The sequence below is a fragment of the Eurosta solidaginis genome, chromosome 2 (genome assembly GCF_040869045.1).
Source record: "Eurosta solidaginis isolate ZX-2024a chromosome 2, ASM4086904v1, whole genome shotgun sequence".
NCBI lineage: Eukaryota > Metazoa > Arthropoda > Insecta > Diptera > Tephritidae > Eurosta > Eurosta solidaginis.
This window is the reverse complement of record NC_090320.1, coordinates 188,464,264-188,491,784: the sequence shown is the minus strand read 5'-3', so window position 1 is coordinate 188,491,784 and position 27,521 is coordinate 188,464,264. Positions and strand designations below refer to the sequence as shown.

The 27,521-nt window shown below is 35.6% G+C and overlaps 1 protein-coding gene across 6 annotated transcripts; it reads right to left on the bottom strand.

Moving 5' to 3' along the window:
* Nucleotides 1-230: 230 nt before the first annotated feature.
* LOC137240391 (uncharacterized) lies at nucleotides 231-27,405 on the bottom strand. 6 transcript variants are annotated; one of them, XM_067766596.1, is made up of 6 exons: nucleotides 26,806-27,405; nucleotides 6,752-8,385; nucleotides 1,971-2,325; nucleotides 1,285-1,890; nucleotides 910-1,226; nucleotides 231-852 (listed from the first exon to the last, which is right to left on the bottom strand). In XM_067766596.1, the coding sequence occupies exons 2-6, from the start codon at nucleotides 7,970-7,972 to the stop codon at nucleotides 646-648; spliced, it is 2,706 nt and encodes a 901-aa protein (XP_067622697.1). In that variant the 5' UTR covers nucleotides 7,973-8,385; nucleotides 26,806-27,405; the 3' UTR covers nucleotides 231-645. The 6 variants fall into 6 exon arrangements, with proteins under 6 accessions (XP_067622697.1, XP_067622698.1, XP_067622699.1 ...); XM_067766597.1 differs by having other exon boundaries at nucleotides 6,752-8,382; XM_067766598.1 differs by having other exon boundaries at nucleotides 26,821-27,405.
* Nucleotides 27,406-27,521: the final 116 nt, after the last annotated feature.

Here is a 27,521-nt window from a genome sequence, read left to right as displayed (position 1 = left end):
TGCATAAAAAAGAGTACATGTACTCTTTAAAAAAGTACGAGCTCATCCCTATATGTAATAAGCTTACAGTAAACTCGGAATGTTTATCCGGCTTCCATTGGCCTAAGACGATCATTTGGATTTCTAGCTACAAAACTTCCTTCAGGAAGAAAAAAAGTTGAGTAAGTTCCTAGGGAGGGCTTCATTTTTTCTTCCAGCTATTTATAAATAAAATACAGGCAAAATTATTTACAATTCTTTATCTAACATACTTAAGAAGTGATGTACTAATACTTTAAAATGATAGCACTAAACTGTTTCTAAATAATTACGTTAATCTAAAACAGTTTTTGTTTTTTACATACATACAATAGCAAAAACCACAGGTACACACTGTAAAACATGTACAAACATTAGAATTGCTTATTTACATCTAACCAATGCATTATTCGTTAACTAACTTATGTAGACATATATGTTTATATCATAGAAATCATATGATAGAACCTGTCATACAAGAAAAAAAGTAGTAACATGGAGGACTTGACAAACAGAAATAATTCACAGGTTGCTAAGATATTCAATCAGCTTTCGAGTTCAACTTAAGTATATAAACGCAGAGGCATTTTCTACGGACATATAGGCCACAGAAGTGTTGTTGGAGCATCAAGGATTTACTTTTCGTTTTATAGTATTTCGAGCAGAGGAACGTCTTTCATATCTAATGGTCGTCGATATTATGGTTGGCTGCGTGCGAACTCTTCTACTACGTAAGGCACTGTCCGTACTGCTGCGCAATGTTGTTGAGGTGGAGCTGCGCTGTTCCTTGTAAATACACATTAGTTCATCAGCACCATCCGGACAGTCCATTATCTGTAAAATGCATACTTTACTAAATTAGGTATTTGGTTGTGTTTTCTAAGCGCTTACCTTATCGCAAAGTTGATTGACTGTAATGCATTCACCACTTACACAACGCAACTGGTGCGGTGCACAAGTTGGACTCAGGGGATGTTTGTTGTTTGCAGTGTCATTTTTGGGTGGCGTGGGTGGTTCGTTTGTAACGGAAATTCGCATTGAAGCTTCAGGTTTTAAAGGTGGTGTTACTCCAAACGATAATTTATTTTGATTAACACTCGTGTTGCGATTACGAAGTAGGTGGCGGGATGTGGTGGCAGCAGAGGAGTATTTGAAATTGTTTTCTGTGTCACTCGTCAGCATGATTTCTTTGCTGTCACGAAAGTTAACTGAAAAAAAGGTTATTTTTGAAAATCTTACTACAAGTTTTTTTGCAAGTACACTTACCAAACCCTTTTGGACCTTCGTCCGGCACGCTATTTGTCACCTCTTCCGTGGAAATGCCTCTAGTACGATTAGTAATTTCGTGCACTTGAAACTTAGTTCCATTTTCATCATTAGTTGCAGCTGTAATGTAGGTGTACAAGCCTTCGTTAGACTGATTGGGTGAGAGAAAACTTGTATACGAGAAAACTCGTGGAAATGAATTTAAGGCAGCTTCATCAAAAGCAGAGGCTGCCTCTTCACCAGAACCATATTCGTCGCATTCTTCCTCGTCTGAACCATCAAAACAATCATATTTAAGATCACAACGCACCGATCCAGGTACACACTTTTCGTTTGAACGACAGCGGAACTCATCCTGATGATCACAAATCAGACAACTTTCTTCGTCCTCTCCAGCCGCACAGTCCTTGATGTTATCACATTGCCATTGTTGAGGTATGCAGGAGCGATCGTAGCATGAAAATTCATGATCAAAGCATTGATCGTGCCTTCTCGTGGGATCTTCACATTTATGTGGATCACTGGAATCTGGATAAACACCACAATCGAAGAGCTCATTAAGCACATCCCAATTTGCGATGACGATGGAACACGCTTCTACAACAGCTGGAAATCCAATTTTTTATTGAATTCGGGTTAGAAAGCAAATAAAGATTTAAGGAAATTAATAAATCATTAAAAAATACCTTTGCAAATTCTACGACACGGAGGTAGTATACCAATATGCGAGGGCCTACATTCAGGTTCCAATGTCACACAAATAAACTCTAGCGCACGTGCCGAGCAATTCGATTCAATCAACTTCCGAAACGCCGTTTCATCATTTAATTGTAATTTTGTTGTGGAGTTATATGTAAGATCATAGTCCAACACACCTTGGCACATCGATAGCGATGTTGAATAACATCCATTGTCTTGAACAGTAGAACGAAAACCTGACGACATTGCATGAGTTGGTTTGAACTGTGTTACAGGTGGTATCGTGGGTGAAACTTTTGTTAACGATTTCGTAGTAGAGACGGGTTGGTCTGATGAAAATATCTAGAGGCAAAAGTTATTGCCGTTAAAGTTTTGTAAATAAAGTTGTCAATTGTTGGCAAAGCCAACATGAATTTTTGTTAAGATTGACCATTGGCGCCGCTATGCAAGTACGAACTACACCTTGGATATGCCCGGGATTAGTTAGTTCGTTTCAGAAGGAAGTCGCGACCAATAATCGTCTTCTACGTAGTTGTGATTTGTTCCTAATAACAACTTACAGACCAATAACTCTCTGCATCAATGATAAGTGAAAAAAATTGAATGAAATTTTTTATTTAGATCAAAATCAAAATTTGAGTCTCCCATAGTATTTATTATTTTATGAGAAATGCGCCACTTCAGTTTATATAAAAACTCACTGTTTTATAAAACGTATATTGAACTCAAATTTGGGTTGTGTTATCTATGGTTCAAAAAAATAGCACAACCCCAAAAAAATTGTGCCGGAGAAGTTACAACTGATTTTAAATGTATCTGACGCGAAAGCTGGCCTTTTGAATTGATCCTTGTGCTCTCTGTGGTGCTTTCATCCCTAAATTACCTTACAAGTTTCCAACTGCTTTGTTGATTTGGAAGTCAGCAATAAACCATAGGTCCCTAAAATATTTAATACATACATACTTAATCAAAAGGTCCACCAAAAACCCTTACATCTGAATTTGTGATGTATTACTAAAAAAAAATGTATAGGATATCGACGGGCCCGTGGCAGTCGCGCTAATCCAATAATATTTTGGTACCGAAATGGTTTCGAAAAGGCTGTTCGTGAAAAGTCTAGACACCAGGAACAGGTGACCGCCGGAAATCAGCTGATTGGTACTTTTTCAATATGATTTGACACTTCAACTTCCGGCGAAGTACGATTCTGACATTAGTCCATCGATTTACAAAAACAAATTACATGCAATTTGTATTTATATTTGTACTAGAAGACCCGGCAGACGTTGTTCTGCCCTAAATTTGGCCTATCTGCATACATTTTAATAAGATTTTCCGTCTGACTCTGCCCTCTCCCCCTCTTTACTTTTTTCTAATCCTTTTATTCATTCCCGCCTCCGTCTTTTTCGCTTCATCTATCTCCATCTTCGCCTCATTCTATCTCTTTCCCAATCTCCTTTTCTCTTCTCTCAATATCTTCTCATTCTTCTGCACCCCTTATTGCCTGTCCCAGAGGGTGGTATGTATTTTATTCCAGTCCCAGTCCCAGTCCCACTCCGAGTCTCAGTCCCAGTCCTAGTCCTAATCCCAGTCCCAGTCCGTCTCTGGATAATATATTACTCTGTACTAAAGCACTCATCAACAGCTTTCATTTGTTATCCATATTCTATAAACACATTCTAGGGGTACTCGGGTCCACCTTTCGGCCTATATCTCGAGACCTTGTACGTCGATCGCAACCAAACCTATGTAGTAACCACCGCGTGAGGTTTACGCAACTTGTGTGAAACACCGGCGACCAACTAACACACATTTTAGCCTTTCTTTTTATATATATAGATTTTTATTTTTCACACTTCACTATAATATTAAAACGAAAGGTAGATTTTCGATGCTTTTGAAATTCGGCTTAAAAATTGCACATGGAACAACTAAAGACTCTCCTGAATTAAGAAAAAATGTCATAGTACCTCTAAATCGCGGGCCCCCTCAGAAACCCCGGGCTCGGTTCAGTAGTTTAGGAGTCCATCGCGGTCAAACATAGTGACACGTGATTTTTATATATTAAGATATATGTCACCGCGCTGCCTCCTTGTATAGTTTCGCCATGGTCTAGACCTTAGGAGAATTAGGCGAGCGAGGTAACTGAGAGTATAAAAGCGCAAATTGAGGAATAATCAATAAATTTTATTTTAACACGCTATAAGTACGCGTGTAATTTGACTGTGAGGTAATGCTACCAAAGTAGTGGTGTCCATAAAGTAAATTTTGCTATACTGAATATTTGAGTTATTTATTCGGCAGTTTATAGAATCGAACGATAAAATAAGGTGCAAAATAATAAAGAATTTATAAAATTCGCTACGAAATATATACATATGACTGATCTTGGCAGTTTTATCAGACAACAATATTTGCCTTATATTTAAGAACTCCGTGACAAATGATTAATCTGACACCCAAATATACCCGCTCACTGAACTTCTTCGAGACATTTCAAAAACTAAAGGATTTGTTTGCGTTCAAACAGAAAGACAGACGGATATGGCTACATCAACTCAGCTCGTCATCCTGATCAATTCTGTATACTTATTGGTGGGTTTACCTCTTCTCCTTTAAGGACTTACAATTTTCGAGATTCGGACCAAACTTAGTATTGACCATTTAATTTTTCTGAAAGGTATACAAAACTTTTTCTGTTCTGCAAATTAAATAAGCTTGCCCCGCCAAAGCTATGTTGAAAATTAGAGCTGCTACGATGAAAAGAAAGACACTTTTGAAATCAGCGCCACAAAAATAGTTCAATAGTTCTTCTCCGACACCAAAATGTGTGTTTGGCTGTGCTATATAAATTTTATAAACTCTCTTACGAAAATTTGAGTTTGGTAACGAACTGATTTGGCTCATTTTAGGCAGGTATTACAAAGATACTTTTAATTCACGAGGTTATACATATTTCGTGACAATTTTGAAGAGGCCCTCGGCATTACTTCAGTGTCTTCAGGTTTCGACGAAAAGCTTCTCTGAAATATGTCGGGGAACCAGTTAGTGATTTTTTTTTTAAATAATTTCAGACTGTTTTGGGGTCAATTTTGGTATTTTCGAATGACTGTAACGAACTCCCCTGCTTTTCGTAATGATATCGGAACTGCCTGGTGGTCAGTTCGAATATCTGCGGGATTATTTCAGAACTGTGACAAATGAATTGCTTTAGGACATTTTTAAGACTATTTGAACATTAGGTGCTTCTTCGGGACCATACTGGAAATAGTTAAGAACCATTTTGAAATGTCTCGTGTCTATTCGGAAACCATTTGGAATTGTTTCGGAACTGTTGACGAAATTGAGTAAAGGAGTACTTGGCGCAATTTTTCTTCGAGGAGGTTTAGGCCGAGCTTTTCTTCCAGTTTTTGTAGCTTTTTTATGGCAGAAATAAATAAATAAATAATTCTCGGTGTTGCTTTGTTCGGGACTTGAACCTATGACCTTCGGTGTGGTAGACTGGGCTCGCTACCACCACCGCCCTGGGACGGGATTACTTCGGCATTATTCAGACAATGTGGGGTTATTTCAAATTAAGTTTGGCAACAATTTCAGCCTGTTTCGGTTATATCTTGAAACTTTTTCGGAACGTTTTTTGTGAATTTTCACGGTCTTGTTTTCGTGGCCGTTTCATAATTTGCTTAGAAAACATTTCGGGATTATTTAAGTGATTGTCTTAAAAAAATGTGTGTATTGCTTCGAAAAAATTCGGGATTACTTTCAGGGAGAGAATTCTATTGATATATAGGAAACGATATATTTCAGAAAACAATTAAGCTAATTTTGACCTCGAATAACTCAAGACGCACACGCACGATTGATTGTGACTTGTAATGTCACCTATGTATGTAATTCCAAAATAAAGATGTATTCAAGCTTCCAGCCTCCTGTCTTAAATTGTGAGGTTAGATCTTAAAATGACACATCTATAAAAGAAATTAGAATATAAATTGCCTGACATTTATATATGGCGTCTATGGTGACATTATATTACTATACTTCTATTGCCTTCATGGGTTATATATAGCCTCTAGGTCATCATCGATTTCTTTCGGTCGATATTGAGATTCTCAGATATAGCTCTGCAAATTTTTATTCTGCAGAAGTTTTTCAATTTTGGAAGTTAATTTTTGCCCATAACTTTTGATTGGTTTTTGCACGATACCCACCGAAGTAGAGCCAAAAGGGACTCACCCAAAATATTCTCGGAGGAGCCTCGGAATATAATAAAAGATCAAAACGGGAGTGATCCTTTGTTTTTCAATAATTGTTAAGCTTATGTGCTTATTTTGTATTCGTCTTTAAAAAAAAGAGTAAGTAGCTCAAATATCTAATTTAATAAAAACCAAACGATAGATTATTTTCGAAAGGTTTTAGGAATCCTTTTTTTATCGTAGATGGAAAGGGGAGTCCATACGAAGTCTTTACGGATTTTCTGAGGTAAAATTTGGGGACTTCCAAAACGCTTATTTACTGAATCTAAAGGATCACACTCATTTGATAAAGTTTCCGGAGCCTCTCTAGGGAGGTGCGCGCATCGGGAAAACAATCCTAATAAAGGCTCTTCTTTGTTTATCTAAGTATAGTTTTGGGGTGTCGATATGTGCATAGGTATTGCATGTACATACGTATATATTATACACTTTTCGTTAAGATACATACATATATAGTTGGCCTACATTTACAACCGCCATTATTTTCATTGGTGACATTGATACCTACTTACATTATTGAATAATCTAAGCAAATGATGAGCATCTTCTATTGGTACCCCAAAGCTGTTCTGGTGTTCGTTGAATCCACCATAATGCAGTATATGTGCTGCTTCGGCACCCGCATATATTGTCGATTCAGATGTAGTTTCTCCTGTCCCCCTATCCCGATCTTTGATTAGTTCTTTGTCCGTTGTAATTGCACCTTTTGACGGTTTCGCATACTCGAATGTAGCAAGTTTCTGTTCTTTTGGAGATTGGTTTATGTGAGTGGTGATTGCGCGTAATACTGTCGATTGGTGCAGAAGTGGCTGATTGTATTCAGTTACAACATCCACAAAAGTATCAGTAGTTATATGAACAGTTGTGGTTTCATGAGTTTCATTAGACTTCTTAGCGTCCACCGAATTAGCAACAAAGCTGATAACTTGCGCTTCATTACCAGATATTTCCTCCTGTTTACCCAGCTCTTGGCGTCTTTGATGATAACGCTCTCTAGCTACACTAACATCATGCAGCCAAATGCAATATGTTATAATGCCGAAGAAAAGGAGTGTGCAAGCCAAAAATATTATAGGCCAGCGTAAGTATTTCCAACGACCAAAACGTTGTAGATATGTACGTAGTACTGGCAGCGGTGGCGGGTGCTTGCTACTCGCTACGTCTTGAGTGTCCAAATAGTAGTTACCGGTGAGGGGATATTTATAACGTCGCATTTGCAGTTTAGCTAGATTTTCTGGGCTGCTGATCATACTAATGCGATATTTGCGGTGACAGGCATCTGGCGCTGAATTCCTGTCATTTGAGGTGTGGTTAACATATTCATTACACTTACTACTTGTTGTTTTGCTGTGTTTGATAAGGTATTTGCCATCCCAACTGCTGCGCAATGTGGAAGCTCTTGAATAGTCACAGCTGGAGTTCATATCGCTATTGGAATTGGAATTTGAGTTTGTTTGATTTTCATTAGACCCTGTTTCGATGTTGATATTCAGTCCGTGCGGGTAAATGGTTTGTTGGCGGCGTAAACCCTCAGCTATACGGGCTCTTTGTTTAACTTGAGTTGATTCTAGTTTTTTGTACAGCACTTCACTACTGCTGTTAGCATCGTTTTGACTTTTTCTATTACCGACCATGTAATCATTTGTTTTTATTGTTTCAGCCATAGGTATGGTCATTTGAGAGGTGATATCATCGCATGCAATAGAGTCTCTGTCGCCGGCCGTGAAGTCCATTATGCCTTCAACTATTCACCTGTTGTGATATAAAAATTTTTGCCGCACTAATCGATTTTGCAAATCGAGATGATGCTGTGCTCATAGACACAGTTACCAAGAATGAGAATGAGAATGGTGAATTAGGCAAGACATACATGCATAAAGTGGAAGCAAAGACAAACGAGACTTCGGATTTAGTAGCGATGCATACTGTTGTTATAGCAGTGCTAGTGGTAACAATTTTTTGATTATGTAAGTGAAGGCATCTTCTACAAAACTCTGTTTTTTTGTGTGTTGAATGATATTTTATGTTTTTTTTTTTAAAGTTTATTGAGATTTTTTTTACGCTATTTGTCATTCTCTCAGCAAAAGCTGGTAGGTACATAGTTCTATTGATACATCCATCGTTAAATTTGTATTACCTTGTACTGCTGAAAAAAAAAATGTTGATAATAAACTTTAGCTTAATTCATTTTCAAAGGCAATAAGTCATTCATATACGATCGAGTCGATACATATCAAACTTGCTGAGTCCATCATAAGCAAGTTTTGGGAAATTCAAGTTATTTGTCCATGTGATATAGCTATTGCAAAACTGTGCAGATGTTTATATAATACAATTCTCGTGGCTGTTAGGAAAAAATAATTAAAAGTTAAAGTTAAGTTTGGAATAGAACAGTTTTTGTGCTGGACTTTTATGTAGTCTGTTCGCACTATTAGAAGACCCTACCTAGGTGTGCGAACTATACAAGTAAGTACATAAGGGGACTCATTAAAATGGATTATAGAGTGTGTAAACGTACACTCAGAGAAAAAAACATTCTAAAACGAAAGAAACAAGTTCAAAATTGAGAACATTCGTTGGCAAAAGTCTGTTAAGTACGTTTTTTCTTAACTCGTGACCGATGGGCTTGTTTTAAGAACAGTTTTCCTAAGCACACCGTTCGTATTTTATGACCAGTTTGGTATTGATGTGTGAACCTTCTGTGCTCATTTCCAGCACTACTTGGGCTTGATTTAAGATTTTTCGTTCTCACGCTTCGAGAACGATTTGTGGTCGATTTAACAGTTTTCGTTCTCAATTCAAGAACGGTTTGTGCTTGATCATTGGTAGGAGTGGGAGGGTACCATTTATTTATTTATTTATTTTTATACTCAGTTGAGCAGAGCTCACAGAGTATATTAACTTTGATTGGATAACGGTTGGTTGTACAGGTATAAAGGAATCGAGATAGATATAGACTTCCATATATCAAAATCATCAGTATCGAAAAAAAATTCGATTGAGCCATGTCCGTCCGTCCGTCCGTCCGTCTGTCCGTTAACACGATAACTTGAGTAAATTTTGAGGTATCTTGATGAAATTTGGTATGTAGGTTCCTGGGCACTCATCTCAGATCGCTGTTTAAAATGACCGATATCGGACAATAACCACGCCCACTTTTTCGATATCGAAAATTTCGAAAAATCGAAAAAGTGCGATAATTCATTACCAAATATGGATTAAGCGATGAATCTTTGTAGGTGAGTTGAACTTATGACGCAGAAGAGAAAAATAGTAAAATTTTGGACAATGGGCGTGGCACCGCCCACTTTTAAAAGAAGGTAATTTAGAAGTTTTGCAAGCTGTAATTTGGCAGTCGTTGAAGATATCATGACGAAATTTGGCAGGAACGTTACTCTTATTACTATATGTCTGCTTAATAAAAATTAGCAAAATCGGAGAACGACCACGCCCACTTTTAAACAAAATTTTTTTTTTAAATTCTAATTTTAAAAGAAAAGTTAATATCTTTACAGTATATAAGTAAATTATGTCAAAATTCAACTCCAGTAATGATATGGTGTAACAAAATACAAAAATAAAAGAAAATTTCAAAATGGGGTTGGCTCCGCCCTTTTTCATTTAATTTGTCTAGGATACTTTTAATGCCATAAGTCGAACAAAAATTTACCAATCCTTGTGAAATTTGGTAGAGGATTAGATTCTAGGACTATTACTGTTTTCTGTGAAAAAGGGCGAAATCGGTGAAGCCGCGCCCAGTTTTTATACACAGTCGACCGTCTGTCCTTCCGCTCGGCCGTTAACACGATAACTTGAGCAAAAATCGATATATCTTTACTAAACTCAGTTAACGTACTTATCTGAACTCACTTTGTATTGGTGTAAACAATGGCCGAAATCCGCCTATGACCACGCCCACTTTTTCGATATCTAAAATTACGAAAAATTAAAAAAATGCCATAATTATATACCAAATACGAAAAAAGGGATGAAACATGGTAATTGTATTGGTCTATTGACGCAAAATATAACTTTAGAAAAAAACTTGGTAAAATGGGTGTGACACCTACCATATTAAGTAGAAGAAAATGAAAAGTTTTGCAGGGCGAAATCAAAAGCCCTTGGAATCTTGGAAACAGTACTGTTCGTGGTATTACTAATTTACTTAGCGGTACCCGACAGATGAAGTTCTGGATCACCCTGGTCCACATTTTGGTCGATATCTCGAAAACGCCTTCACATATACAACTAAGGGCCATTCCCTTTTAAAACCCTCATTAATACCTTTAATTTGATACCAATATCGTACAAACACATTCTAGAGTCACCCCTGGCCCACCTTTATGGCGATATTTCGAAAAGGTGTCCACCTATAGAACTAAGGCCCACGCCCTTTTAAAATACTTATTAACACCTTTCATTTGATACCCATATAGTACAAACAAATTCTAGAGTCACCCCTGATCCACGTTTATGGCGATATCTCGAAAAGGCGTCCACACATAGAACTAAGGCCCACTCCTTTTTAAAATACTCATTAACACCTTTCATTTGATACCCATATTGTACAAACGCATTCTAGAGTCACCCCTGGTCCACCTTTATGGCGATACCTCGAAAATGCGTCCACCTATAGAACTAAGGCCCACGCCCTTTTAAAATACTCATTAACACCTTTCATTTGATACCCATATAGTACAAACAAATTCTAGACTCACCCTGGTCCACGTTTATGGCGATATCTCGAAAAGGCGTCCACACATAGAACTAAGGCCCACTCATTTTTAAAATACTCATTAACACCTTTCATTTGATACCCATATCGTACAAACGCATTCTAGAGTCAACCCTGGTCCACTTTTATAACGATATTCCGAAAAGGCATCCACCTATAGAACTAAGGCCCACTCCCTTTCAAAATACTCATTAACACCTTTCATTTGATACCCATATAGTACAAACAAATTCTAGAGTCACCCCTGGTCCACCTTTATGGCAATATCTCGAAAAGGCGTCCACATATAGAACTAAGGCCCACGCTCTCTTAAAATATTCATTAACACCTTTCAGTTGATACTCATATCGTACAAACAAATTCTAGAGTCAGGCCTGGTCCACCTTTATGGCGATATCCCTAAATGGCGTCCTTCTATAGATCTATGGCCCACTTCCTCTTAAAATACTTTTTAATACCTTCCATTTGATACACATGTCATACAAACACATTCCAGGGTTACCCTAAGTTCGTTTTACAACATGGTGATTTTCCCTTACTTTGTCTCCACAGCTCTCAACTGAGTATGTAATGTTCGGTTACACCCGAACTTAGCCTTCCTTACTTGTTTTTATTAATAATATTTTTTTTGTCATTAATAAAAATATTAATAAAACTATTATTAAAGCCCAAGAGATTAGAAAAAACGTATAATATGCATTTTTCATATATTTCTCTTATTGAGAAATTCTTCTTGTTTGATGATGCAATCTGAATATATATTTAAAACATTTCATAACAAGTTTGAGAATTACCTGTGCGTATGGGAAAGGAACCGAACGAAAAATACGAGTTAAAAAAGTAGAATATAAAAAAATTGTTTGAAAAACTTCAGAGTTTGACGGTGATCGAACTCGCGCACACGATCGCAACTTCAATATCATAGCCGCTGGGTTCTACAACTGCTTGATAGCTTGTGCAAATGTTGTGTTTAAAATTGTAGTGCACACGAATTGTGCCGTTTCTTTTTTCTTGAACTTAATTCAAAAACATCGTTCTCATTAATAGAACATTTGCTCATATTTTAAGACCAGCAGTTCTCTTTTCAAGAAAATTGTTGTCAGTTCAAAAACAAGGTTGTTTTTCTGAGATCAGAAAAGTAAGGTCATCTTGAAATTGAGTTCGGTGGTGCTGGATTTTAGAACGGCGTTTTTCTCTGAGTGTATAAAATTTTATAGGGCGTAAATAAACTGTCAAATTTTGTTTGAAAATCATTTACACAATTTGTATAAATGTACGCGCACATTTCATCCTGTAAACGCGGTAAACTCAAAGGAACAGCGGGCATTTTCATCAAAAATCTCCAACATCAGCAAGAAAATTTTAATAAAGACGTTTTAGTTTTGATTTTTCGCTAGATATTTTAATTTTTTAATTGTATAATAATCACAATTTTCCTTGACCATAAAACAGCTGATCGACAATTAAGTTTATCAAGAACATTACTAAGTGCGTTCATATAACATAATTTTACAACATATAAATTTATATGCTTTAATGAGTCCCCGTAATATATATGTACATGGCGTTATAAATTAAAATTCATTTATATATGTTTTATTTTATTTTACATTTGAGTCCAATTAGAGCATAACGTGTGAAAATGAGTTGAGAACTTCTGTTGAGAACCTTATGTTTCTCAAGTTGTGTCACTGTTGTGAAACAACGCTTCAGACTTTAGATGAACGTCAGTCCTCAACTTAAGCTCAAATGCGACGCAAGCCTAAATATTTACCTGGAATTGGGTAAAAATATTACTAAATAAAGCCACTTCTCATTTGTATATAGCCGGCTGGAGGGCTATATACAAACGATTATCTTCAGATAAAAGGGCGCCAAAACTAACATGGAGCCACTTCTAGTTAGAACATTTCGGCAGTCGTTGTTGCACCTTCACACCCAAGACATGGGCACATATGTACATACATATATTAAGTGTATGTACATACACACCACCATTTAGAAAACATTAATTTACCAAACTGTCACATTTAGATGCAAGGGTTAACTGCACTTTAACCATAACAAATTTTGGATACTCGTTATAAGTCAAATGGCGAAAACCTTTAAATTAAAATAACAAATACATTGCTTGTTTTAATGGCTCCATCACCTAAGCTCAGCTGAAAACCGTCGCATCCGTCACGATCGTCATCCACAACAACAACTGTTACTTGCGGGTAATCTCTGCATTACAGAAATACCTTTCCCACCGTCAACGGAGGCAAATGCATGCTGAAGCTGTTGGCCAAGGAGAAACCCACGAATCTGCCACAAAGATTTGGTGGTATGAATAACTGCCAAATTTAATGTCTAAAATGCAAATATATGTACACAGGCACATACATACATATCTAAATACAATTGTGCTGGTACGAATTTATCATAGATGGGCGGATTGCATGAAAAAAACTTGGAGTGCTGTAATGAATTTCACTAAAAATTCAAAGTTTAAATTTCATTTTAGTAACACTATGGGGCATATTCATAGACGGAATTTAGTTAGTATATAAGGTTAGTTGAAGCTTTTTTGAAAGATAGCCAATAGAAAATTATGTCAAAAAGCTGTAACTAACTTTAAGTTCTTAACTAAGTTTGACTATGAATACGCCCCTATATGTATAAGGACTGTTCCGAAAAAAGTGTGCACACCTTATTTTGCTTTTAGTTCTACGAGTTTGCATTTTCTTCCTCCAATTTTTATACTCAGTTGAGCAAAACTTTGTTGACATAACGATAGCTTGTAACGGCACCATGATTCAATCAAAAGAGGTTTGCTCGACAGACATATTTTTTGACAATTGCAGCCATTTTGCTCCCAAATCGAATTAACATCCGTCAACTGAGTTGTTTCTTTGCGAATTTTCGAAAAATATTAGTAGTAGAAATAGGAAGCAATCAGTTTACAAATACCCGATATTTACTTAATTGCATTATTCCTTAGAACATTTATTTTAATTTTATGATGTATTTATTAACCATGCCATGAACAATTAGTGTGGCTGAACATGGGCAATTTTATGAAAAGTGTGGACACCAAGAAATCGTGCACTTTCGTCAACCTATGAACATACGAAACCTAAACCAATTCAAAATTCGTCGTTCAACGTCAAAACCTCGACCATTAAATCGATTCACGTAAAAATGTCATTAGTAAATAATGGAGATGCCCTAACGAAATGTACTCATTGGGCATGTTAACTTATTCAGGTAAAAGTTTAGTACAGGAGTCTACTGCTAATACGCGTCCAAAAATATCGATAGAGGTGACCTCGACAACAATAATCCTAAGGCGGAAAAGAAAGATTGTATCTTTGTCCGGAAATATTTGCAGTTGAAGTTGGCAATTTTCATGTGGTTGTTGTAATGTTTTTGTACACTGAAAAAGATTTTGTGTACAAAGGATTTTGCACGCATTTAATTTTGATCCCACCTCATTGGTGGACCGGCCAGGATAATTTTTTATAAGCTCGGCTGAAGACCGCCAACGCAACCCTGGGCCATTTTTCGGTTTTTCGTCAATACATTTTGAAAGAACTAAAATTTTTATTTTCGCCTTCGAATTATTGTTATCGAGGTCAATACGGGTCTTTTGACACTTTATTTTCGGGCGCGTATTAAAAGTCGACCTTCTGTTCTATTAATTCCGTATGTTAGGAACATTCGTCTCCATTTAAGAATTCGGAGAATCGGTTTATATTTGGAATATTATGCATATTCCGACATCGTGAGGTAGTGTCAAATCAACGTATTCCGAATATTCTAAATTAACGGTTTATCCGGAAAGCTTCGATGAATACTTAACGGAAAAGGGCTTTCCGAAATTTCAGAAAAAAAAGGTGAATACTCCCTGTGTAGCAGGACCGCACAAAAGCTTAAATCTTCTGTCAAAGTCAAGGTAGGAATATAAAATTCTACGACAATAAGCCATTTTATTTTATTTTTGTTTTTGTCAGTTCATTGCGGCTGCTGAGTAGCGTATCACCCCATGTCGGCTGCCTGTTCAAAATCATGCTATCTCAAAATATTTTACAAAAATTTCCCAATTCAGGATTTGTCACAAAACCGTCCTATATTAAAGGTAGATTGAAGAGCGCTACATCTCAGAATGCTTTTCATTAACTCCCTCTTATGAAAAAAATGCATTGAACTTATGCTCATGTGTGGAGTTTTGGAAACAAATTTTGAGATAGTGCATTTTTGAATAAAATTCTAAAGTACGGCATTCTTCAAACAATTTCTGAAAGAATGACCAAACCAACATAACTTTATCAATTCACGAAATATTTACTAGAAAACGAATTATTTCCCCAAAAACTTTTGGCATTTACAAATTTATTATCACTACAAATATACTACCAAAGATATTTGTATACTACAATTTCACTGAAGGGGATTGAATTATTCCCCGTTTTCCTTACTTCGTAAAAGCAACCCGTCCATATTTTTCAATTTGGGAGCGTCAAATATCTGTCATCATTGAAGAACAAACCTCTAGTAATTGAATCATGTAACGGCACAAGCCAATGCAGATAAATACTTATATACATATATATTAAAATGATCAGGTTGAAAAAAAAAATTTATTCAGCAATGTCCGTTCGTTTATCTATCCGTGTTTGAACACGATATCTTGTTGAAATTTTTTATGTGAGTTTCTTCGCACTCATCTCCCATGCTGATTAATATGAGCGAAATCTGACGATGACTTCTGACAGGTAAATGTTTCTCTCGGTTAACCCTTTCACTACTGCAGGGACACTGAATGTTCAATTGACTCTGGAACTTGCAAATTTGCATTGTACAGTCAACGAAAATTTCCCATTCAGTAACTGTGGGCAATAGTTACAAATTATCGTTAGCCCCATTCCATATAGTTATAAGAAGTGTACAGTTTACGTGTAATTTTCATAAAATATTAAGTATATATCTAATACTGTTTTCACACAGAAACTTAATGATCTCATTTCACCTGCTAATGAAATCGTAAATTTTTTGCTTTCACACAGAAGTAACTGCTCGATTAGTATGAAGGATGATACAGACAATCATGGCGGAACGATACAAGGTGGAAGCATGGTGACATACCTACAAACAAAAAAAATTCCATGTACTTGTAAATTCGATGTACAAATGTCAAAATCGTACTGCTCCGGTAGTTGATGTATCAAATCAAATAAAAAAGGTTATAATCAGCTTTTCGATGCGGCCACCTTGTACCGTTCCGTCATGCAGACAATGACATTTGCTTTGACAAATAACATTTTTAAGCACTGACCACACCAAAAACTAAGAAGCGGAAACGGAAGCGGAACGCTACCAACAGAGTAGCATTGTGCTTTTGACTTCATTAGGCATTCGATTAGCTACTAATGAAATAATAATAGATTCGAATTTTGTAGGGAAGATTGAGCTCAATAACCGTCTTAATGTAGAAAATTGCCTTTATTATTCAATAAGCCGTCTGTGTGAAAATAGTATAAGAGGTGTTAAATTTTCTAAACTAAAATAATATTGGTACGTGGGGATATATATTTGTGGTTCTCGACTTTTTCGCTAAATTTTGTACAGATATGGATTCGTTTCTACTGATATGATTTCATTCAAGTCCCTGCCTTTTTTACGTTTTTGATACGCGAATAACATTTGTTCCTTCTTACCCTTACTATTACTATTTACCACTTCTTCTTCTTGTGCAGTTTTAGCGGATTTTAAATATAAATATTTATTTTTACTAAGATAACTGTACACTCATGCTCTTGTACTTCAATTCGTGCTGCAGAACTGTGAAAATTCTATCGGTGAAGAGTTTAATAGAATAACTAGAATAGCTCAAAATGTTTAGCCCATAATTATCCGACACATACATTTCGAGTAATAGTTAATTAAAAGTATGCATTTTCTTTTGGGAACAGTCCGTATTTGATTTCACAGAAATTTACTTTGCGTAAGCAGGTGGCCGCCGTGGTTTGGTGGTAGTTTTCTCGCCATCAACACCACAAGACCTGGGTCGTTTTCCGAGAAAATCAACATCACTACTTTAAAAAAAGTGTTTCTAAGCGGGATCGACAGTCGTTTGGCAAACACCATCATCAATATTAATTGGCACTCCACCGCCTGAGCCAATTTGGCCATTTCGCATTAAGTCTCGCCATCTATCCCTGTTTTGCGATAATTGACACCAATTTGGAGTATTAAAAAGTAGGACGACGCAAATTTGAAGTATTCAATTTATTTTGTTTAATCAGTGAAACGACTCTGGGAGTGTTCGAGATAAAAGCTCTTCGAAAGATTTATGGACCTCTACGCGTTGGCGATGGTGAGTGCCGAAGAAGATTTAACGATGAGCGGTACGAGCTATACGCAGTCGTCAACATAGTCCAGCGAATTAAAACGCAGCGGCTGCGCTGGCTAGGCCATGTTATGCGAATGAAAGATGACGCTCCGGCCAAGAAAGCGTTTCTATCGGAACCCGCCTATAGAAGCAGAGGAAGAGGGCGGCCCCTACTCCGCTGGAAGGACCAGGTGGAAAGGATTTGCGCCGGTTGGCAGAGAGAAGGAGCGCCTGGCGCACCTTTTTGGACGGCCATAACCGTTTAAACGGTTAAGCGCCAATTAAGTAAGTAAGTAATCAGTGAAAACTGATTTTGAATTATTTCATCTGTGACCGAACTACATCTTTTAAATCGCAAACGCTCTAAAATAGTGGAGCTGATTAATGATGTATATTAGTGACAAAGCGAACTCATTAGATCCATTATTGATGGCCATTTTTATGATTCATAACTATCGTTTGAGTGAAACTGGTTTCCGATAAGTGACCGTATTACACTATATGGGCTTAGGTTTATTTTTACCACTGTTTCGTTGCATGCGACATTTATTTAAAACAATTTGTCTGTTTACGTCGTCATGATTTTCAGTTTATCTGGTTAAACACTTTTACTGTGCAGTATGTCTTGTTTTTGTACTAGACTAAAAATTAAAAGCCCATAAACTGATAAGCACACCTAGGTGAATAGCTCCAATATAAAATTCATTTTGACTTTAAAAATGTTTAATATTAATGCCAACTGCGCATCTTTGACTGCAATGTGAGGTCATTGGTACAAGATGTAAAGATAACAATTATCTTAGCAAAGAGGGAAGTGGTAGTGATATATTAATGTTAGTATAAATATGTGGTTTTATGATGCTATGTGGCTGAAATTTGTGGTATATACTGCTAAATTGGCTGGTAGTTAACCCTTTTGTTGGCTTTTTATTTCGTCTCGTCAGTTGTGATTCGCTTAATCTCAACGATTTATTTACTAAATTATAGACAAAATAATCTACAAAAATATATTAATTGTAAACAAAGACAGAGAATATGCCTTCCTCTCTTGTTTCTCAGATGTTGTAAGAATGCATTATAGGCCTTCAGCTTCTTTATCCAACCATCAAAGGCTTTGCAGTATCATTTGCGTCTGCCGTGGTAGAGAGATAGCTTGCTAGCTTACTATACCGAGGGACCTATGTTCAAGCCAGGGGACAAGTAAAATCAAATTTCAAGTTTATCTAAACGTGGTTGCTCTTTGACATGGTTTGACAAGGCCTCCGAATGTATTTTTGGGGGTGAAAGCTTGTCAGCAGAAATGTTATTGGCTTAGCAGATGACTTTTGGAGAAGGCATAATCTTTAAGTTCCAAAACTGGAGTGATCTTCCGTAGGATTACTAGGCTGATAATCCAATAAAATCAATGTAACAACTCAAGTACCATTGGATTCCAATAAAAGCAAAGTTTGGAGGACAACAAAGACCCTGGCCTAATGAGATATATAAAATGATCTTAAAATAGAAACATTCAAAGTATATTAATGACTTGATGCGATAGAGCCACAAACCTACACCGAGTTGTTCGCTGATGATAAATTGTGATGTGTTTTTTTTAATGTATATATAAATTTTTTACACGTAATTATAAAATAAAAAAAGCACTTTACAAAAATAACAAACCCGGTATTGAAAACGAGAAATGCATTTAACTATTTATCAATAAGAACAATAAAGCCAACAGCAATTTTATGTCCTAACAGTACTCTGAACATCCGTGCTTTACGTTAGAGGACAGAAACAGATAGTGGTTAACGTTCGATTTATGATTAATATTTGCTCTCAATTAGAAACAAACAACGCAGAGCCATAACATCGCGAAAAAACTCAAATTAGGTAAAAACGCTTTTAGTGACTTCTTCGTTTCAAAATAATAAAAAAATGCGAAACTAGATGCAAGGCACTACTGGACACTTTTGAAGAATACAAATGCCATAAAACGATGGATTGCTGAAAAATTACACCGGCAACTGAAAACACAACTTCCTTACAAGTTTTATCCCGATAGTAAATTTGTTTGAGTTTAAATCTTAGCTGATCCTTTTGTAAAAATATGCGCATTTTTAAAACCCTTATATGAGCTTCACCTCTATGGTTGTATGTAACCGATTCTTTGGACTCGATTTGGACCATTTTTAAACGGACAGATTTAGTTCAAACTCTGTACACTTATTAAAGACCGATGACAAAACAATAATTTGATTTTGGGGTGACATAAGGTAAACGGACATAATGTCAATTGACATTATGACCACATCAAATGGCCATGAGGTAAATATTAACTTTGAGCACGTATCAAGGAACGACGACAATAAAATAATTTAATGGTGAGGTGACCTAAATTCAACGAATATAAGGTCAATTGCCTTTATGAACACTTCTAATAGCTTTAAGCTCAGTCAAAACTTTACACATATATCAAGGGCCAATGACAATGCAATCATTCAAAGTCGGAGTGACATAATGCCAACGGACATAACAACAACAACATTACGCCGACTCCGAACGGCATCTGCAAGGCAGATAAGTTTTTACTGAGAAGCTTTTCATGGCAGCAATACACTCGGAGTGCTTGCCAAATCACTGCCAAGGGACGACCCAGCTTAGAAAAACTTTCTAATTTGTATCTTGCTTTGCCCGAGGCATGAACTCAGGATCTTCGGTGTGGTAGGCGGAGCACGCTACCACCACAACACCGAGGCCGCCAAACAAAATAACTTTACTTATAATAAAATTTAAGTTATTAACAAAATAATTAAATTCAGAGTAAAAAGGGTGATGGTTAATTTTACTCTTTGAATAATTGTAACATTTAATATCATATATTTAATTCACGCCCTTGCAATAACTATACACATTTTCATAAAACCCTTTTGAAAAATGTGGGTATCTACAAAATAATTGCAGTATCTGGTACAAAATTATAGAGGTGGGAAACGTTGGAAAGGGATTTCTAATTAATGTTTCAAAAAAATTTGAATTTTATCTCGGTTTCCGATTACCGTTTATGGTATTCAGCAACATACTTAAGAATTATTAGAGGAAGATATAATTTCTTTCTTTGCTTAATAGCTATTTTTCTACAATGCGGAGTGTGTCAGTTCCTAACAAAGTATGTAAACAACCTCTTCCTAGAAATAGCTGACGCTTAAACCCGGAAACCATGTTCTTAATAACCTGTTTATACCAATGCAGTGGAGGCATCCATCAGAGTTTACCAAAATCACGTATCCAGTGAAGCCCTCATTTGCTATGTTTTACATAATTTAAAATATAGCGGTTTTTAAGTGGCTAATTTTCGGGCTAACAAATACTTTGAGCAAGATGGCGGAGACTCTCAAAGGTTTTGAGTAGAGCTTACGATTTCTTCTCGAACACAAGCGAGATTTTCGATACCCGAGAAATCGAGATCTCGACTTCTCGCGAGATTCTCGTGTCTCGAAGTTATCGTAAATCTCGCGAGTTTCTGGACATAAATTAAATTGCTGTATGGACAGTATTTATACACTTGTTTTTCTTTTACTTGTGAATTTTTTTTGATTATATTGTTTTCCAATGACATTTAACTCAAAACATATTTATTATACATAAAAATGTGTTACCAATATTTTATTTTTTTAACGAGACATCGAGAACACGGCTTCTCGCAAGATTCTCGAATCTCGAATTACTCGTAATACTCACGAGCTTCTCGACTTTTATTTCTCGCGAGATTCTCGAATCTCGAAATACTCGTAATACTCGCGAGCTTCTCGACTTTAAATTCAGTGGCTGCATTGGCGGTATTCTGTACATTTCGGAGTTTTTTAGTTGTGGTTTTGTGGAAATTTTCGCTTGCGCTCGAGAAAAAATCCTAAGCTCTATATAAAACAGCCAATGAATCGATTAAATTGAATTTCGAGAAGCTCGCGAGCCTTACGAGTGTTTCGAGATTCGAGAATCTCGCGAGAAGGCGGGACCGCGAAAAATCTCTTCGAGAAATCGTAAACTCTAGTTTTGAGTATGAAAAAATCTGGCCTAATGATTCATTTACGGTTGGGTTTAATAAGCTTTTCTATCCGGTATCTCGTCTTTGTAACCACATTAATGTTGGTTGCCATAATTTCGAAATAATAGTAGACGCCAAACAGCCAAGAAGGTTTAGGGAGTAGCTTTATACAGAGATCAACAGTGGTCATATTATGCGAGTCAAAAAAGATGTTCCGACCCACAATATACTCTTATCAGGTGGCTAAAGTGGGGATACATTTTGCACTTGACAACGTCTAGCAGTCATAAATAGATGGAATTTATATTATTGGATGACTCTGTGGACGGAAAGGCTGACGGATCGCCCACAGGTAGCCCTCATGGATCTAGAGGGTGGGAGGGCAGTATGGCCTTGAAGGTTTCATGTGGTCATACTAAATCGTTCCCGACATGGTCGGGCTGGTGCCTTAATGGTGCTTGTTACCGGAACGTAACTGCATCCGGCAAAGGACACCAATATCGATAACACTCCCAAGCCCTTCGGGACGTGTCCTTATAGCTAAAACAACAACTGGTATTTTCGTTTGAAAATCATTAAAAAACATCGTGTTTGATAAATTTTTGAATTCGGCAACATTTTTAATTTGAAATTTTCAAATAATAATTAATTCTGGTCTTTGGTTTGAATTCATTTCTATTTAAATTTTAAAATACATTTTCCTTAATTTACATTTTGTAATAAGTATGTATATAACGAAAAATAAATCGAAAATATTGTGGTGTGGTATGATCAAAATTTTGCATAAAGATGGCAAAATCGTTATTTTATGAACGCGTCATTTCAGAAACTTTCCCGGAATGATGAGTTTCATGACTTCATGATTAAAAGGATTTCAGCAAATTTTAAACTTGCTTACGTAAATATCTATTTTACTGATAGAAGAAGCAATTAAAAATGAAAAGATTGCAAATTAATGTTTGAATTTTTTTATCTCATTCGTCACTTTAATACTTAAGCTATGTACGTTTTGGAGTTTTCCGGTAATTTTTGTGAATTCCTACATGCTGTAAGTTTTTCGAAATAATCAATACACATTTCGAATATTGATTGCATAAACTTTTTCAAGTATGCCATTTTGTGCTATGCCCGTTACAGACATATCAAATAGTAAGCTAAGATATCTTTCAGCAGTGAAAAATTATTTTAATAATGAAGTGGATTTTTCATTTTTACTTTAACTAAATTTCTTTTCCCCATGATTTCATACCATCTTCACTTTTAATAGGAAACCAAAACGAATTACAACATGCTTCCTACTCAAAACCAAAGTACCTACGCAGATACTGCTCTTTCGAAAGTATTCTTAGCTTTTTTATGACTACCCTCCTTTTATAGAAAGCAAAATCTGCATAGCTAACAAATTATAGATACTGATCCTTAATTGGTTTTGTAACAAATTTTGTGTTAAGCGAGATCAATGTCTGCATTTTCGCATATAAGGAATAAACATTTTAACTCTTTTTGCATAACTAGAAGTAACACATCCGAATTATATTTATTTTTATTTGAAACAAATAAGGTCGGGACTGTCTATAACTGTGCTGACTAGTTTGCGTTCAAGCAGACAGACAGAAATGGCTAAATCAACTCAGATCGACATCTTGATCAATTCGGTATACTCATTGGAGGGTATATCTCTTCTCCTTACAATTTTGAAATTAGTGACAAACTTAATATACCAATTTAAAACATTCCGTTTCGAAGTCCGAGGTTGACCGCGGTTCATTCGTTTTGCAACTCTGATATTTATCTTCTATACATACATACATGTATATGTAAATAATAATCTTCAGTATGCCATCATTTTTTTATTGAGTCACTAACTTCCAATATATAATCCAAATTGAAATCTTTAGTGTTTTCAAGCTTTTGATTTCATGCATTCTCCATAAGTACTATGTGCGTATTTAACATAAAGCATTGCACGATTTTACAGTAAGAAGCAAACGTTTTTCCTTCAATCACAAAGGCAATTAAATGGTATGCAATTATTATATATACATACGTGCATTAATACTTTGCATAGTTTTAGTTTATTGATTTACTGCTTTGATCCGATTTAAATGATCAATATTGCCTGTATCGGCTGTCGTAGAGATGGTGACGCAGACGTTAACGCCATGTTGGCGATATGATTATGTCAGTTGTTCGATTGCAATACTTTTCGCTCCGTTAATTTTATTTGTCGGATGATACATTTTTTTACCCTTCATGAAAATGAAATGGTATATTAAGTTTGTCGCGAATCTCAAAAGTCCTAAAAGGAGAAGAGATAGACCCACCAATAAGTAAACCGAATTGATCAGGATGAAGATCTGAGTTGATTAAGCCATGAAAAAATCTTAGAGATCGGTATATACATACATATAGCACATGTCCCATCCAACTGATTGTTCAGATAAGAAACATCTTGCAATTTATACACCATTTTAACAGCTATAACCTTCAAATTTCGCCAAACGATTACGTATGTAGTACATATATTATATACCCCATACAAACCGAATGTTCTGCCCCATTTTAACAGCTAGAAGCTTCAAATTTCATTAAATACTTAAGTTTATGTCACATATTGTTCAGATAATTGATTAGTGGTCATAGCTATCTCATGCAGACACCAAGAAACGTGAAACTTTGTATCCTAACACAAAGTACCGATCTATTTTACTTCCTTTATATTAGGTCGGTTGAATGTTTGTTCCCTTTTCATACAAATCTTGCAATCGCTTTCTAAGTAGCTTCTCATTGACCTACAAACGTGAAACTTTACACATAGGTTAGAATACCGTGACAATGCAACAAAAGGGAAAGAAAAATTTCTGTTAGGTGGCGCAGATCGAAAAAATTAGATAATAATTTGAAAATTTTCAAACCAACTTTTAAGTAACCTATCGATGAGCTAGATACTTGAAATTTCAAACTTAATTCAGAGGTCGATGACATCCGATGACACGATACAAAAAAAATTGCTAGGGGCACACGGGATGAGATATTTAGAAAAATCGTACGAAACGGAGGGAGTTTTGGGATTGATTTTTATATATGTTCTCATTGAGCTACAACTCTAAAACTTCACAGATAGGATAAGACACCGAGAAAATGTAAGAAAAGAGGTAAAAAATTCCGTTAGATGGCGCACGGATCGAAATATTTAGATAAGAATTTGGAAATTTGGAGTTTTGAGATCGATTTTTAGGTAACTTCTCATTGAGCTACAAACATGAAACTTCACAGATAGGTTAAGACGCCGTGACAAAGGAACAAAAGGAGAAAATAAAAATAAAATAAAAAAATTTTAAGCACTTCCTTTATATAAATGGACAAAAATCAGCGAATAATGTCACCTTATATAAAGACATATTCTTGCTAAACTTTGATTTTTAAATTTTGACATAGAAATTGCAAAAATATTTATGAGAAGTAAAAATATAAAGGTGGAGCGCAATTGATTGACTAATAATATCTCCTTTCCTACCAACGTTACAATCCAAGTAGTGTCCGCTCCACTTTTATATTTTTACTTCCCATAAATATTTTTGCAACTTCTATGTCAAAATTTAAAAATCAAACTTTAGCAAGAATATGTTTTTATATAATGAGGCATTTTTCGCTGATTTTTGTCCATTTATATAAAGGAAGTGCTTAAAATTTTTTTATTTTATTTTTATTTTATATTTTATTTATCGAAAATGTCGCTTAAGTATGTAAATCTGTTCTTTATACATTAAATATGTTGTACAGGCGATTATTCAGATATTACGAATGGGATAAGAATATTGCTCAGGTCCATTCATTAAAGGGTTATGCCTCGGATATTTACCTTATTTGGATATGTTTTAAGTAATTATATTGCAGTTACCTTCCGGAAAAATATAAGATATGCACAGCAGTTTTAATACTTTAGATACCTTATTTTCCAGTCAAAAACTCTAAAATGGGGATAAATACGAAAGAAAAACAGAACTAATACTTTTTCTTTAAAATGCCTCCAGCTTGAAGTTTATGAAACAAGTTTCTGCTCTGAATATATTGTGCTATAATTTGAAAGTAATTGTAAGAGCCGGAGTAACTAATTCTTACTTAAGATGAGATATCTAAGCCAGACATCGAAACTGTCTGTTAACATTTCGAAATGTTTAAAAAAAAAAAAATTCTGGAAGTAGTGCTCCAATGTTCCTGAAAAACAAAAATTTTAAGACAAAAAAGAGATTTGTTTTTGTCTCAGAAAAAAATTTCTGTTTTGTTTTGATTGTTGTTGAAAATTTGTACATTAGAACACAGAAAAGCTGGCCTATGATGGTTTCAGATGTTGCCATCAAGTTTCTTGGAATTTGTACTTATTTCCTCATTGTATATCTCGTCGGTACTTTGTAAAACCGCATATGGTTAAATTGAAAAACCACCTCCGTAGCAAACTTGCGAATTTTTAGCTCTGAGCTCATTACATCTACATAGCTCCGTCAAAAAATAATTATAAATGTGTTTTTTCATACGGGGAAAAGAGGGGCATTTCTAACATATAAGCTAAATCTTATCGTCCAGCCTATGTGCTAACATATTTAGAAAAGAGATTACTTAAATTTTTCATGGAAAAAATTCCTGGAGAAAAAAGGGTGAATAATAAGTTTTTCTACTCTCCTTTCAAATTTAAATGCCGCCAGATGTATGGTTTTGCAAAGGCAGTGACGAATATAAGTTGCATATTTTAAAATGTACCAATAGGGGTTTCAATACCAACGAGAGGGAGAAAGTCTCTATTTTGTAAAGTTGTCAGTCGTAGGTAATTTCCCCATAATTCGAGGTGAAAAACTGAAGATTTTAGCGGTAAGCCAACTCTGAAAATATCTTGGAATTATGACCATTAATAGCGAAAACAATTTCAGCCATGAAGTAAAACGGACAATTCCCTTTGGCTACAACTGGCAAATAACTGAGATACAAGCATGGAGCAACGAACATAAACCCAAGGGAAAGATGCTCCTATCCAGAAAGTATACCCACGGCGCCACCTTTGGAAGCAGGCGAAGGAATAGACCTCCACAGAGTTTGAGGAATAGGAGGAAGAAAACTTGATCTCCCTTGGTGCTACCAATTTAAAGGCTCTCTGAGATAGAGCGTTTTCGAAACGGCAGCCGAGATAGGGTGATATTCCATTCCCAGTCGATTTGAAAGGACAAAAAATATAAAATAGTTTCTGAGACCGCTCAATCGAATGTCAAATAACTAAGTTAAAAAGGTTTCGTTTTTTTTTTTTTGTGACAATGGAACTACTCATAAGTTCACTCACACACGTTTTGGGATCTTGCAATGTTACGACATTATTCCAAATGATCACAGGGGTAGCAGCGAATAACCCCCAATAGGCTTGCTGTAATTATATATTACTTACTTATTAATTTATTACCATCGTTTTTTTATTTAAATTTTATGTTAAATTCATTTTTATGTATTTAGTTCGATGGTTTTAATATGCGTGCATTGTTGGCGGGGTTTAATTATTTTATTGTTGCGCCTTTATGGTAAGCTTAAAAAATGTTTTCTTATTAAAGAAGCCACATTTTTATTATTTTCTCAAGTTTGCCGCTTGTTGTAGGTACATTAGTACTTGCAACAAAAAATCATTGCTGCAGGTCTCACACTTTGTTGGTTTATTTATACATTCACGTCATGAATGAGTTTGCACCACAAAAATTAAAGCGTGGGTAAATTCAGTAATTCCTTTGCTATTTTATTGTGTTAATTGGCATGACGCAAAAAATAAAAATTTGAATTAATTTTCACACAATCACGGTAGTTGTGACTGTTGTTATACATATCCACAAACATATTACATTCATATGAACATTTTCATAAAAATTATAATAAATGTGACAATCTGTATGGGATTATCAAGAATAATTTTATTAATTCTTCAATTTTTATCTTTTATTCACTTTATATGGCTAACATTCTCTCAAACTTGTTCCTCCAATCAGGCGTTCGAACGGTGCGCCTGCGAAACCGCTACTAAACTACTACCCGCCAAACCAAACAAATTTTTACCAAAGTTGGTAATAGCATCTCACCAAATACAGTTCTTCTGAGCATCGGTACGTATACTCACAG